The sequence below is a fragment of the Aulonocara sp. 'chitande type north' Nkhata Bay genome, linkage group LG9 (genome assembly GCF_057382095.1).
Source record: "Aulonocara sp. 'chitande type north' Nkhata Bay isolate Kocher_YH1m ecotype deep benthic linkage group LG9, A_spYH_male_GT1.1, whole genome shotgun sequence".
Lineage (NCBI taxonomy): Eukaryota > Metazoa > Chordata > Actinopteri > Cichliformes > Cichlidae > Aulonocara > Aulonocara sp. 'chitande type north' Nkhata Bay.
The window spans coordinates 722,912-736,647 of record NC_141352.1 but is presented as its reverse complement, the minus strand read 5'-3'; the positions used below and the strand labels follow the sequence as shown (position 1 = coordinate 736,647).

Genomic DNA, 13,736 nt, shown 5'->3' with positions numbered 1-13,736 from the left:
CTCTCTTCGACAGAGTCTTTGTCCTGTCTTCCTCCCCTAAACCCGTTTGGTTGCTATTTGAGTTTGCTGCTAATATTAACAGAGCAGCTGGTGACATGTTCTTTCTGAATGTTAAAGTCACCCACAATAATTATTTTGTCTGCACTAAATCAGATAAAAACTCTGAGAAATGAGTGTAAAGAAAAGCACATATCACCTTTGTAAGACTTTATTATTCTATTCTCTAAGAATGGTTTGGTTTCTATTAGAAATATACGAACACGGTGTAGTACTGAAGTAATATAAATGTAACTGAATTATAACATTCTTTGTTAATGCAGTGAACACGGTTTGTTTACAGGCGCGTTACAGTTGCTCTAGTGGGCGGGGTGTCGTACGTTCATTGGCCAATCAGCGCGCTCTACTCCTGAGCAGGTCCCGGCCAGGCGGGCTCGTTGCTCCGTCAGCCTATCAGCGGCCGTCTTCTTCTGCGCAGGGAGAAGTTAGCAGTCGAGTGGCAGTCTGGTTCGCAGCCACGATGGGTGCAGTACGGCTTTTTGTGGTCGTCCTTCTTTTTGGGACAAGGATACAAGAAAATAATGGTAAGTGATCTGAAATGAACACAGTAGATGTGCGTGTGTTTTCGTGTATTTGTCGAAACTTGCACTCTTGGTTCGACTCGCTTCCCTTAGAAGTGCTCTTTGTTCAAGAACCCCCAAGAAGCGGGTTGTGTCTAACTAAAATGGCGTAGGGTCTGCGGCCAGTCTGCTGCTGTCTGCCTGATGAATGTTTATAGTCTGGGGGGAAAGGATAAGGCGCTGAGACGGTTCAGCGTGCTAAGCTCGGTTTTGGTCACCCGTTCCGACCCTGCTTTGGACCAGCACAGGACCGTCTGAAGGAACAGTCCGAGTGTGGCTGATAGAAAGTTGGCCGCATCACGGACGGCTGTTTGCTTTTTGTCAAACATTAATTGAAATTGGGAACAAGCATTTTTTCCTGCTGGGATTTATGTAAATATCTGTATTTACCATCTCAAACGCGTTGTTAGTGTTCTGGTCGGGACTCATCTTGAGGAGCATTACTAACCTTTGATGTGAGTCTGATAAATAACTCCGTTATTCTACGTGGATAAATGCTTAAAGAGTAACTTGCTGGTTGACTTCAGTAGTTTTCTGCCTGACGAGCAGACGCTAGCCCGTTAGCTTCTGTCAGACATTGGTTTAGCGCTGCTGTAACTTTCAACAAGAACTCGTGTAAATAAATGCTGAAGTCGCTGCTGCGTAAATGCCAGAGCTGCATCGTTCCGCTGCATGTTTGCAGCAGCGTAGTCGGCTACAGTGGAAGTGTTTAAGGAAACGCAGCTTTGAAGTAGCCAGCACGGTTAGTGACGAGGGCAGGCGCGTGCACTGCTGCTCGTGCACTGCTGCTCGTGCTCGCGAGTGTTGAGCCCAGATTTTTATTCGTTTTTCATGAAAAAAAACATCGTGGTCGCTAAAACCATCGCGTGACTCTTACAGGTGAAGGGTTTTCTTAAAGGTACAGCCTTCACCTGCATCTGTGTTCTTTGCGCTTCATTGTGTGACATTCCTTTGTGTATACAGAGAGGCTCGTGATGAGTGGGGAAGCGTGATTTCAGCTGAGGTCATTAAAGCCCCCCGTGGGGTCCTCATATACTCATGATATGTTGGCTCAGGGACACAAACAAAGGGGAGGCACTTCTGCTCTTTGTTCAGCGGGAGGCTTGTCATGTTGCACGTTTGGAGCATCATCAGTCCTTCTTTCTTTTGTTATCCTCACATTAACGCAAGTCTGATTTTAATTGGACCACGAGTGGCTGTGGATTACAGTGTAGACTGCATGAGAGCATCTTCACTGCCACCTCTGTGCCACGTTGCTGTTCAGCACCACACCCATGCAGCTCCCACTCCTGCTTCAGCAGCATCCGCACACAGCTGAGCACAGGCAGCAAGATAAATTGGATGGTGTCACTAGTACTCATCATCCTCCACCCTAACGGGCACGAGGTGGTGCTTTGTCACTTCCCCCCCTTCCTTCTTCCCTCCCATTTTCCTCCTCCATTTTTAGCACAGTAAGTAATGAAAATCGTGACATATCTTGAGACGTAGAAACCGATCTCCTGCAGACTAGCCCACGTACACAGTACTACATACAGAATTCAAAGTATACGCATGTTTGCAAATGTATAAATGCAGCAGATGAGCTGGAAATGGTGCACGAACCTCAGAGAAGCAGTGCCATTCAAGAGCTGTTGTTTTGTTTCCTAATGTTGAAGTTTTGCTAGAAGAGTGGACGCTCAGTAGAGTAGACGAGGGTGGGTGACGTTCAAGTAATTATTGAATAGTGTTAGGGTTAGGCCACGATGTCACATGGTTACAGTGTGGTAGGAAGCTAACTTTGAATCGATTATGATGTTTGTTGCTGTTAGGGCTGCCACGATTGGTCGACTAGTCACGATTACATTGACGACTGATTTAATAGTCGACGCGTCGTTTGAAGCTGTGTAAGATCCAGAAAGATGCAGGAATAAGTAGTAGGATTTAAGACAGGCTTCGCAGCGACGCGGTGAAGCCTGTCCAAATTCAAAGACTCCCCCAAACGCGGCCGAAAAATGCGTTCTTCATTTCCCCAGATTTGAAGGATGGGTCGGGTGTGTCCTTCGTGGCCCACCATATCCCAGAATTCATAGCGCGGCCCAGCCAATTCCAATGTCCAACAATGGCGGCAGCTACTTAGTGTTAATATTACTCTTATTACTCTTTCTGGGTCACAAAATAAACGTTTAACATATTTTCAGGGGAGAATGTAGCTGTGTAAACCTCAAACATCTGCTCGGTTTATTAAGACACCGTGTTTGCAAAAGTGCGCCGATGTTTTCAGCTGTTCCCCACCAGCTAGAGGGCTCAGTGGAGCCGGCGAGAACAGCGGACTCCCAGCACATCGTTTTCAAACCCACCGCTGTCTTTCGCTACTGAGGTTAAACATGATATATGAGTCACTTAGATAACTTACAAATGTTATTGTTTGGCTTTTTTCAGTGTTTTATTTGTTGCTGAGTAAATCGGTTTGGCTGAGATTAAAGTTATAGTTTTCACACAGCTGAATAAACATCAAGCAGACAGCTGATTATCAGAAGTGTGAGACGGTCGAGAGTTTACTCCGGTGTCCTGTTATATTTTAGATAGCAAGGAGTTTATTAAACTTCACCGAAACAATCTGCAAACTTCATTAAACTTTAATAAACTACCATCTTGTCTTTATTTGTAGTTAGCACCTGAAACACTTAAAGCTGTAAGCTAATGATAGTTATATAAGAGCAGATGCTGCTGGTGCAATAAGCTGTAGGTTTACGTCCAATGGATGATGATCTGATTAGTCGACTATCACAATAATGGTCTGTGGCAGCCCTGCTGCTGTGTTTGCTGAATGAGAGGAGAGCCTCTGTGTTAATCCCGCAATGCTGTTTGATGAATCCTGCAATAAGAGCCAGGACGGGCTGTTTGTTAGTGACCCAGTGGTAATGGGATTTTGTTCCACCAGTGGACGCTCTGCTTCCTCTTTGATGGAGGGTTGAACAGATGTTTTTGTTAGAACAGTAAAAATCGACACAGACGGTCAGTTGCTGTTTTTTGCATCTGGTTGTGTTGCTCATGCGTCACTGTTGGGTGTTTATACAACATGTTATTGTTGTGGAGGTTTTTCCGTGCACCGTGTTCTCCCACCATCGGGACTAGCAGTGGAGGAATGCCAGGCATGTGGGTGACCCCAGACAGCCGTTGTCCTTGCTTAAAGAACCACAACTAATTTGAGTGGTCGTAGCCACACGAGCAGCCGCTGGCAACAACGTGTTGATGAATAACCCTCGGTCACTGACGGAGAGGCTGCTGCCCGTGTTTCTGAGGGAAAGCTTCAGTCTGGCGTATGATGTTAGGGCTGAAGCTGCTGGTTACTGTAGTGATCGATTATTAATGAGCAGTAAGAAGAGAAAAGTGTTTTTAAGTTTAACTGCACACGTCTGTCAACAACAGTTTGTATTTCCTTTGCTTACTAAAGTTTGATTTGTTTAAAGAAAACATTCTGTTAAATGCAAAAGTAAATAATCTCAACTCCAGTCAAATAAAGTAAGCTCTGCATGGAGTCTAAACAGACTCCGTCAGACTCTGGGAGCCAAAAGAGTTCAGACACTATTGTATCTGTGTGTTTTTGTGCGTCAGCATGTCTGTGAGTCTGTGCCCACTTTGCAAGAGACGTGACCTGGACGTGTCTGTGTGGTGGTCACAATGCGAGCTTTTCCAGTTCTCCAGATACTAAGGAAAGGAGCCTCGCTGCCTCCTTTAGCAGAGGACACTCTTTACCATCCTGTGTGAGTGTAGAGGAGAAGATGCTGTGCTGTAATCATTTCATGCCAGGACCTGATGCTCAACATCACACTGCTGGGATAAAAGCCACTTATTGTTCAGGTCAATATCTCAGCTCCAGATTAGGATGAATATTAACCGATAAAGGTCGTGCATTAGTAAAGTCCTTTTTACTTCAGTACAGTTCAGTGTGATGATTGGAGGGAATTTTGCATCAGTCAGGGAGGAGGGGCGGAGTTACACGGGAACACAGCAAATATAAGAACATCATTTTCTATGCTGTGATTCAGTGTTTACTGTGTGAGGCAAATGATGGTGATGATGTGATAAACTAATAGTAAGCACCGTCTGAGTGTTGGCAGCTGTTTCTGTCTGTAAGCTGGTTCACGTCATAAACAGCCTGTGTGGAGCAGCTGACCCTGACGTTATCTACAGTCAGGTCTCGAGCAGCCCAGTTAAGGTTGGGCGATACGTACATTTCTTTCCAGTGGACAATCGTCAGTCCAGTGAACGATGATAGGTGACATTTTGATGGGCGGAGCCTTGTAATCATGCACAGACTGATTTACACGTTTTGTTTGGAGGGGATATTTGACCTTTTGCTTGTTTCAGTATTAATGCAGCTGCTGTTTGGATTATTCGTTTATTTGAGGTAAAAGACTTAACGTTACGTCTGAGATTTATTAATGTTCGCTGGGTGAGACATTTAGATTTTTACTTACTTTGTGTTGACATTTGTGTCTGTTGTTTGGTGGAGTGTGTGAGACAGATAAACAGGTTTAGAGTGGAAAAACAAAGCCAGTGTCTCTTTGTTTCCCATCATTGTAGTTTTTAATTAAAATTCAATGTTTTTGTTTCTGAACGCAGGCTGCTGCCGGTCGTTCTGCTCTGAGTTTCAGTAACTGAATCGCTGTGCCGTTAATACAGCTCTATTATTTTTTTGCATTGACTCGTTCTCTTAGCTTCCACCAACATTATTAGCAAACGTACTCGTGGGCAGATAAATAAATCGCTGGTGTGAGAGCGATGGGCGAAAGGCTCAGCCTGTCGTCGAAGGTCGATATATTCATCCAGCCTTAATCCCAGTCACTGTTACTGTGCATGAACGTGCGCAGTGCCTTCAGTTGTAATAGCACATTGTAACTAGGGCTGAACGATTATGGAAAATAATCTAATTGCGATTTTTTTTGCCCCAATATTGCGATTGCGATGCGATATGCGATTATTTTTTAAGGTCTTTGTGTTCTGTATTATTAAACAAAGACAAGCAATACATCATATAGTATGGCCAATACTATATTACATTAATTTTAAACTGTTCTTTCCTGGAAGACAGACCTCTGTTATGATGACATGAGGTGATGCATGAATTGATGACTGACATTTTTATTTAACTTCTTCAATCACAACAGTATATTTGAACATACACAATAGTTTATTTTTAGCTTACAAACATCTGAGCATAAAGTGCTGACAAGGAACCCTGGTGTAAACATTAAAATGAAAGTCAGTGCAATGTGCAGATTGCAGAAATATACATAAAAAAAATCAGTGGCTTTACCACACTCAGTTTTTCGACATCTGTGAACTACTAGACAGTCATTCAATTAAAAAATAATATTAAATAAATAAAACTAATAAATAAAAAATACACACATCTTACTGATCTCTGCAGTCAGTAACATTACACATAAAGTGCAAACATAATAGCAATTGTATAAACACACACACAAACACGCCTTTAAAATTTAAAGGCGTGAAATTGGACGGTCTAGCCTTCTGATTAGCTAATCAGAACTAGCCTTCTGATTAGCTAATCAGAACTAGCCTTCTGATTAGCTAATCAGAACTAGCCTTCTGATTAGCTAATCTCAGAACTAGCCTTCTGATTAGCTAATCAGAACTAGCCTTCTGATTAGCTAATCAGAACTAGCCTTCTGATTAGAATAGAATAGAATAGAATAGAATTCAACTTTATTGTCATTGCACATGCACAGGTACAGGGCAACGAAATGCAGTTTGCATCCATCCAGAAGTGCTTTAGTGATATAGATATATTACAATATATATTAGCAATAATATATATATGTGAGTATATTACAGAAATGGGTCTATTATGGTATGTTATAATGTACACGGTATGAAGTATGTTGTGAATATTCTATAACTATAAGTATGTACAGGCTGTAGTGAGTACAAGCTATGTACAGGATATGAACAGGATATAAATATGAAAAACTATACAGAATATGAAATAAATAACTTTACAGAATCTGGGATATACAGCTATACAGAAATGGGAACTATGCAAGTTGTAAACAGTTGTAGGATTAAAGATTATCGAATGTACAGAATGATTATTTACACAGAGCTATACAGTAGTGCAGTTAAGATAAGTGAGGGTGTAGATAGTTTCTACAGAGGCTATATAAAGTGCTAGTGGTTGTGAGTGGTGGTTCAGTCCATGTTATTATTGTGTGTTTGAGGGTACAGTTGTCCATTGTGGGTGTGTGTATGTTCAGTCCATGAGTTTAACGTGGGTCAGATGTCAGGAGGCAGAGTTCAGGAGTCTGACAGCTGTGGGGAAGAAGCTGTTCCGGTACCTGGTGGTCTTAGTCCGGAGGCTCCTGTAGCGCCTCCCAGAGGGCAGGAGGGTGAAGAGTCCATGTGATGGGTGACTGGGGTCTTTGATGATTTTCCCAGCCCTTTTCAGACACCGCTTCCTGTAGATGTCTTTTATGGCAGGAAGTGGTGCTCCGGCGATGCGCTGGGCAGTTTTCACGACCCTCTGCAACGCCTTCCGGTCCGAGGCAGAGCAGTTCCCGTACCAGACTGTTATACAGTTGGTCAGGATGCTCTCGATGGTGCAGCGATAGAAGTTCAACAGGATGTCTGAGGACAGGTGGTTCTTCCTCAGAGTCCTCAAGAAGAAGAGGCGCTGGTGAGCCTTCTTGACCAGCTTGGAGCAGTTGGTCGTCCAGGTGAGATCCTCGGAGATGTGGACTCCCAGGAACTTAGCTAATCAGAACTAGCCTTCTGATTAGCTAATCAGAAGGCTAGTTCTGATTAGCGTCACCGCTGTCTCGGTGGAGTTTAATAAACTCGGCCGTCTGCTTCTTGCTATCTAAAATATAACCAGACACTGGTGTAAATTCTCGACTGTCTCATACTTCTGTTTAATAAGTTTTCTGTTTGACGTTTAGTCAGCTGTGTGAAAACCAAGGAGGAACCCACCCGGGGGATTAATAAAGTTTTATTTTATCTAATCTAATAACTTTAATCTCAGCCAAACCGATTTACTCACGAACAAACAAAACACTGAAAAAAGCCCAACAATAACATTTTTAGGTTGTCTAAGTGACTTATATATTACGTTTAACCCGAGCAGCGAAACTCCGCGGTGATCTGAAAATGATGTGCCGGGAGTTGTGCCGTTCTCGGCCGCATCAGTAACCCTCGAGCTCCCGGCTAGCTGTCGAGCTGGTGGGTAGCAGACGCCTCTGAAAACGTCGAAGCAGTTTTGCAAATATGGGATATCTTGATAAACCGAGCAGATATTTGATGTTTACACAACTACTTTCTCGCCTGAAAATATGTTAAAAGTTTATTTTGTGACCCAGAAAGATTAGTATGAGTAATTTTAAAACTTAGTAGCGGCCGCCATTGCTGGAAACTGGAGTTTGGCTGGGCCGCGCTATGAATTCTGGGATATGGTAGTAATTTGGACAGCCTTCGGCGCGTCGCTGTGACGTAATCGGTCTACAAATGCGGCCTCAGGAGGATGCAGCCCATGAATTTGGACATGTCCAGAGTATAATCGCAGCCTTTGCGGTTAGAAAATTGCACTTGATCATGTCGCGATATTATCGCAAATGCGATATATCGTTCAGCCCTAATTGTAACATTCAGGCATTGATCTTACACACTTACATGTATTTGTTACAGCTTCAGCAGAGAGAAGCAACTCGCTGTGTGCTTTAAGGACGTCACATTTGTACAAATGGCTTTCGTGCTCTGTGGGCAGATGTTGGAGGTTGGAGGTGTTTCCCTCTGTGTTGTCATCAGTGTTGGCTCATCACACTCATCATTTGATGTTACTCTGTAAAATGCCATTTAACAATTTAAACCTACACACACCCTAACACATTTGTGCCTGTCCTAATGAGGACACACACGTGATGTTTTTCTCTGTCGAGCCCACAGCAGCAGATGAAAACGAGCACGCAGAGACTTGGAAAGTGATCAACACAGTGACTGTGCTCTACAAACAGGTGAAGATGCAGCCGACTGCTCATCTTGCTGAAGTTCAGGCTGCTGGACTGGAGTCTGCGTTCACTCAGCTTTAACAGCACTCTCGGTTCTTGGCTAGGTTAGCGTTAGCATGCTGTCCATGCTGAAGTTGTGCTAACAGCATCGTGCACTCGTTTCTGGCCTGGAGCAGTCTCCACTTTACCATCGCGCTCGTCTTTTTTTGTGCAATGTCCACGCTGTGGACTGCACCGCTGTTTCCCTCGTCCTCCGACACATGTACTGAAGTCAGCTGACCGTAGCGAGGGTGCGAGAACCAACAAGTGGGATGGATAGGCAGGCAGACGAATGATTCTAAGCAGCTAGACTACTGTTCGATATAACGATATATACCGTCTGATGATATGAAAACATCTATTGTTTCATATTACCCCATCGTTTGTTTCGTGGTGTTGCAAAACAAACTGTTTACTGGAATATTTTTCATGGTTTTGATGGTCACTGTAGAATTTCTTAAAGTTCTGTCTTTGTCTTATATTTAACCTCCTAACAACCGAACTCTTCCACGGCATGCATGTTCCACTCAACGTCCTCGTAAGTGGATATCAGGCCCAGAAACATTAAGTATTTTGGTCTAGACAACCCACATATGTGGACGCCAGGTCCTAGGAGGTTAATATAACCACACTACGGACGGACAAGCGTCTGCTTTTATGCGTTGTCGTTAGCAACAACGACGCGTGGCTCCGCCGTCCGCTTGTTTGCTTTCCACATGAACCTTTCACAATAAAGCTAAGATCCTGTTGAGATTTTTCAGAATAAACTGAATTATGTGAAATAGTATGCAGAGTGTTTACGGACCAGAAGCAAAAAAAACCCCAAAAACGTCGGGTGCTAAAAAATAAACCTTAGAACAGGCTTTCCCCCGCAGCACGCCGTGTAGTAAATACAAAGAAAACTCTAGGTACACGACGCCCAGCTGAAAACACTTCACACAAGTCGAGCTGATTCACAGAATATATATCGTTGTTGGGACGATAAATGTCTTCTGTCGGGATATGAGATTTTGGTCTTATCGCACAGCCCTATGGACTACTGCTGGGTTCTCTACAAGAACCGGTTCTGGATTCCCGTTCCTAATCAGGACTGACAGCACGTGGTGTAGGGCTGCTCGATTATGGCAAAAATGATAATCACGATTATTTTCACTGAAATTGAGATCACGATTATTTGACGATATTTATTTAACCCTTTAAGACCTACTATAGAACCAAGTCCACCAGAGCTTATATTATTTTTTTTACATGCTGTAGTGCCATTTGTGGGAGCATTTCAAGTTGCTATACATCAATACAACTGTTATAGCCCATATTTTACTAATATGTATGCATTAAGTCCATAGTAATTACATAAATTGCAAAAAAGTGCAATAAACTACAAAAAAAATTGAAAATCGTTTTTGTTTTGTTTACATATATTTCTACTTGGAGAAGTTTAAGAGGTTTATCCCTCAAAACTTTAAATACAATAAAGTTGCAAAAAATAGTTTCCCACCACAGGAAATTTATTTTGAGTGTCTTCATAGTTTTATTTTGGAGATACACCAATTTTTATATACTGCAGGAAAAACAAAAAACAATCCTATGATGCAAATTTGCAAAGAAAACAGCAGGTGCATCATTTCACTGTGGGAAGTGTTACGAACAGCTGATGGATCGGCAAAGCGTGTTTCTGGAATATTATGTTTTTGTTCCTGCAAGCGCTTTTTATGCAATTTTTGCAAAGCTATATGTGGAAGGAAACCGTGACCGAGGACAAGCTGGTGGCATCAGATGTAAGTACAACTCCTCCGGTTTCATATGCAAAACAAATTATTGCGCTAGCTTACACGGTTCAGGTTCTACAGGGATTTAAAAATAGTTACACAACACGGAGCGTGCTGCTCTGACCGGCTTTAAAGGGTTAACAATGACTTTAAAAAATAATATAACATAGTGTGCAACACCACTGAAGTTTTTTTTTTTAAACTCTCTTTTCAACCAACGGCAGTCACTCTCCTCTCCAAATAACTTCTGCTTAGCTTTCCGAGCTTCCCTCGGGTCCTCTTAATCAGCGGTCTCCAACCTTTTTTGCGCCACGGACGGTTTATGCCCGACAATATTTTCACGGACCGGCCTTTAAGGTGTCGCGGATAAATGAGGGAGGGGCTAATAATCGGCTCAGTCATTTTTAATGATCGTTGAAAGCCCAGATCGTAATCGTGATTAAAATTCGATTAATTGAGCAGCCCTAACGTGGTGTTCTGCAGTAAACTGGACTAACCAACAGCAGGACCCTTTCAGTAAGTTATCGGCACGTTTGTAAGTCGATCGATAATGAACGTCCTTAGCTAGCTAGTTAAGATGAGCAGTTGGTTGGCGTTGGTGTTGGTTAGCTAGTTTGTGAACATAAATGAGTATAACCTGACTAAAGAATCACTCTGAGCTGAGGGATGTTCCTGCAGCTGAGATGGGTTGTGTCAAAACGTTACCGTTACAGTACTACAGTACAGTTTATTATTCAACTAAGAGCAGCAGGCTGGACTTTTCAGATCATGTGTAGAGCTGATCATTAAATAAGTGCAAAGAGCAGCATGTTTGTGTGCCTGCACATGTGTGAGGACAGTAAGCTGTCATTAATGGAGGATTTAATGCAGAAGAAGAAAATGTATTCTTCACTCACTGCCTGTAAAATTAGTGACATTTTCCAGGTTTGTTGTAACACACCTGATGGAAGTAAAAGAACCAGAATTAAAACAGCAACAGTGTTTCTGTGCTGTAACCAACAGTCTGTGTTCCCCAATGACTCGTTACAGTTACTTATAGTTGTTGTCTTTTTGTGAAATGAGTTCTCTCTCAGTGGGTCAGCAGAACATCTGGAAAGGGAGGAAGTTTCTCCAAACCTCTGGATGCAGGAATGGTGTCTGAGTTTTTCTCTGGGGTGGATGTATCTGTGCATAACAGTGTGGACTCTGGGTCCTGTAGTTAAATACAGAATAAATTGTACGTCTATGAAACCTGCTGCTGCTGTTTTTATTGAAAGTGTCCATGTTAGCCGGCTGTAGAGGGCTCTGTGAGTGGACCGGATCGAACCTTCAGTTTCAGATCATCTTCAGTCTGATGTTAAAATCTGAAAGCACCGCTGGTTTAATTTCCAGATAATTCTGACTCTGGGCTTGTGTGTGTGTGTGCAGCTGATGCCATCGGTCTGTGGTGGGATAAGAACTCAGGAGAGCCGAATCTTAGAGCACGACAGTAACATAGGTGTGTAGCATTGCTAGCTAGCAACAAGCTTGTGCCTAATCTAATCCGGCCACCACGTTAAGAACAGGAGCCACAGAGGGATGTTACGTGTGGTATTGAACTGTAACATGTTCACATGTGAGTCTTTGTCATTAGAGTGATGTGGTTGGATTTACCTTCATGAGTCACAGTTAACCCATCAGCTAATCGTTTGAAAACCGCCACATAAATGTATCCAGCGGCTGCGCAGTGACTGCACCTCAGGTCACGACTGCGCAGACAACGTGGCAGCTCCAACAAACAGGAAAAGTTTGGCTTCATTTTTGTACCATGGGAGGAAGTAAAGTGGTGTCTTCTGTGTGCTACACACTCATTGATTCACACAGTGTGTGTTGTCATGTAGGACGGGGCCAGAGCAGCAGAGCAGACGCTTCAGTCTGAGCTGTGAGTCAGCGGCTTCAGACGCCGGCCCGTCGTGGCCTCCATTAAAGTGCTCCAGGTCTCCCCGCCTCTTCAGCCGGGCCTACTTTCACTCACTCACTGTCTGTGAGAGTGATGTAATCATCTGTCAGTGCCCCACTTCATGATATCTAAGGTTGAGTTTAGATTTTTGTATTTAACTTGTAATGTCTCTGCCTAACCAGAGAGGGAGCTAGTGCTCCAATGACTCATTGAATAACTCTATTATTTACCTTAAATCATAGACCCTCTGTGGGGTGTGTTAGCTGAAGCATGGTCGAGCACGGTGACTGCAGTAGAAACATGTCTTTGTTTTTAGCAAAAAAGCCCGATGACAGCAGTGAAGATGATGTTTCCATCGTTTGCAGGAGTTTGTTACACACACTGTGACAAGTAAAGACACAGAGCTGTGACCAAGGAGGTGAAACACATTTCCCAGCATCCATCAGCAGCGCCTGTGATCACTGTTTACACTGTAACAGCTGGAGGGAGGGCTCGCTCACATCACCTGTTTAACTTCCACACAACTTTATTCCTTTGTTCTACAAACAGTTTTACAGCATAAACATTATTATATGATGTTCAAACAGAGACTGGTGCACAGTGCTGGTTTATAGGCTGAGCCTTTACTCTCCAAGCCTGCAGCTGACTGAAGCACCTTATATTGTTGTTTCACTGAGCTTTTTATTTAAAGCATGTTTTAAGTGCAACAGGAGTTTTTCTTATGAGCACTGTGTGTTACGTGCAGCTGTGGTTTGCATTGTCGGGAATATTCATGTAATCATTTGGTGATTTAGAAAATGTATAAATGATGGTCTGCTCTACTCTAATGTGAGGCTGCGTCTCTGTAACACTGATGGAAGCTCGGATACTACCACACACACACACACACACACACACACACACACACACACACACACACACACACACACCAAGAACACCTGTTCAGTCATTACATTTGATGACATCTGTGACACTGACGAGGATCCTTCTGTATGTGACCTGTAGATCAGTGTGATGCTGGGAAACCCTGGGCTTGGCTAGAGGTGAGCTGATCATTACTAAAATAAAAGTAAAAGTCAGACTGTCACATAAAGACTCCCAAACTTTGGAATACAGATGTTCAAAAACTAAACAGATCGTCTGCAGGATCTATGAACAGCACCAACACGCTCCCTTTCCTTCCTCCTTAAATATTTTTATTATTAGTTTGAATTCAGGTTAACAGTTTGGACAAACACTCATCAGACCCGATGATATAAGCTGTGAGACGGTCAGCGGGGCTATGAAGGCTGTGTGTGGGGAGGCGGTCACATCACATCGTGCAAGGAAGCGACAGCTTAGACAACATCAGAGCACTTTTGCAAACAGGCCCCATCTCGACAGATGTAGC

General features: G+C 43.2%; 1 protein-coding gene across 1 annotated transcript in view; it reads left to right on the top strand.

Moving 5' to 3' along the window:
* The first annotated feature begins 481 nt into the window (after window positions 1–481).
* tgfbr1b (transforming growth factor, beta receptor 1 b) overlaps window positions 482–13,736 on the top strand; it is a 42,914-nt gene continuing 29,659 nt past the window's right edge. The window contains exon 1 of the mRNA XM_086305300.1: window positions 482–581. Coding sequence (XP_086161426.1) covers window positions 518–581 — 64 coding nt within the window. The 5' untranslated portion in view covers window positions 482–517. The remainder of the gene's footprint in view (window positions 582–13,736) is intronic.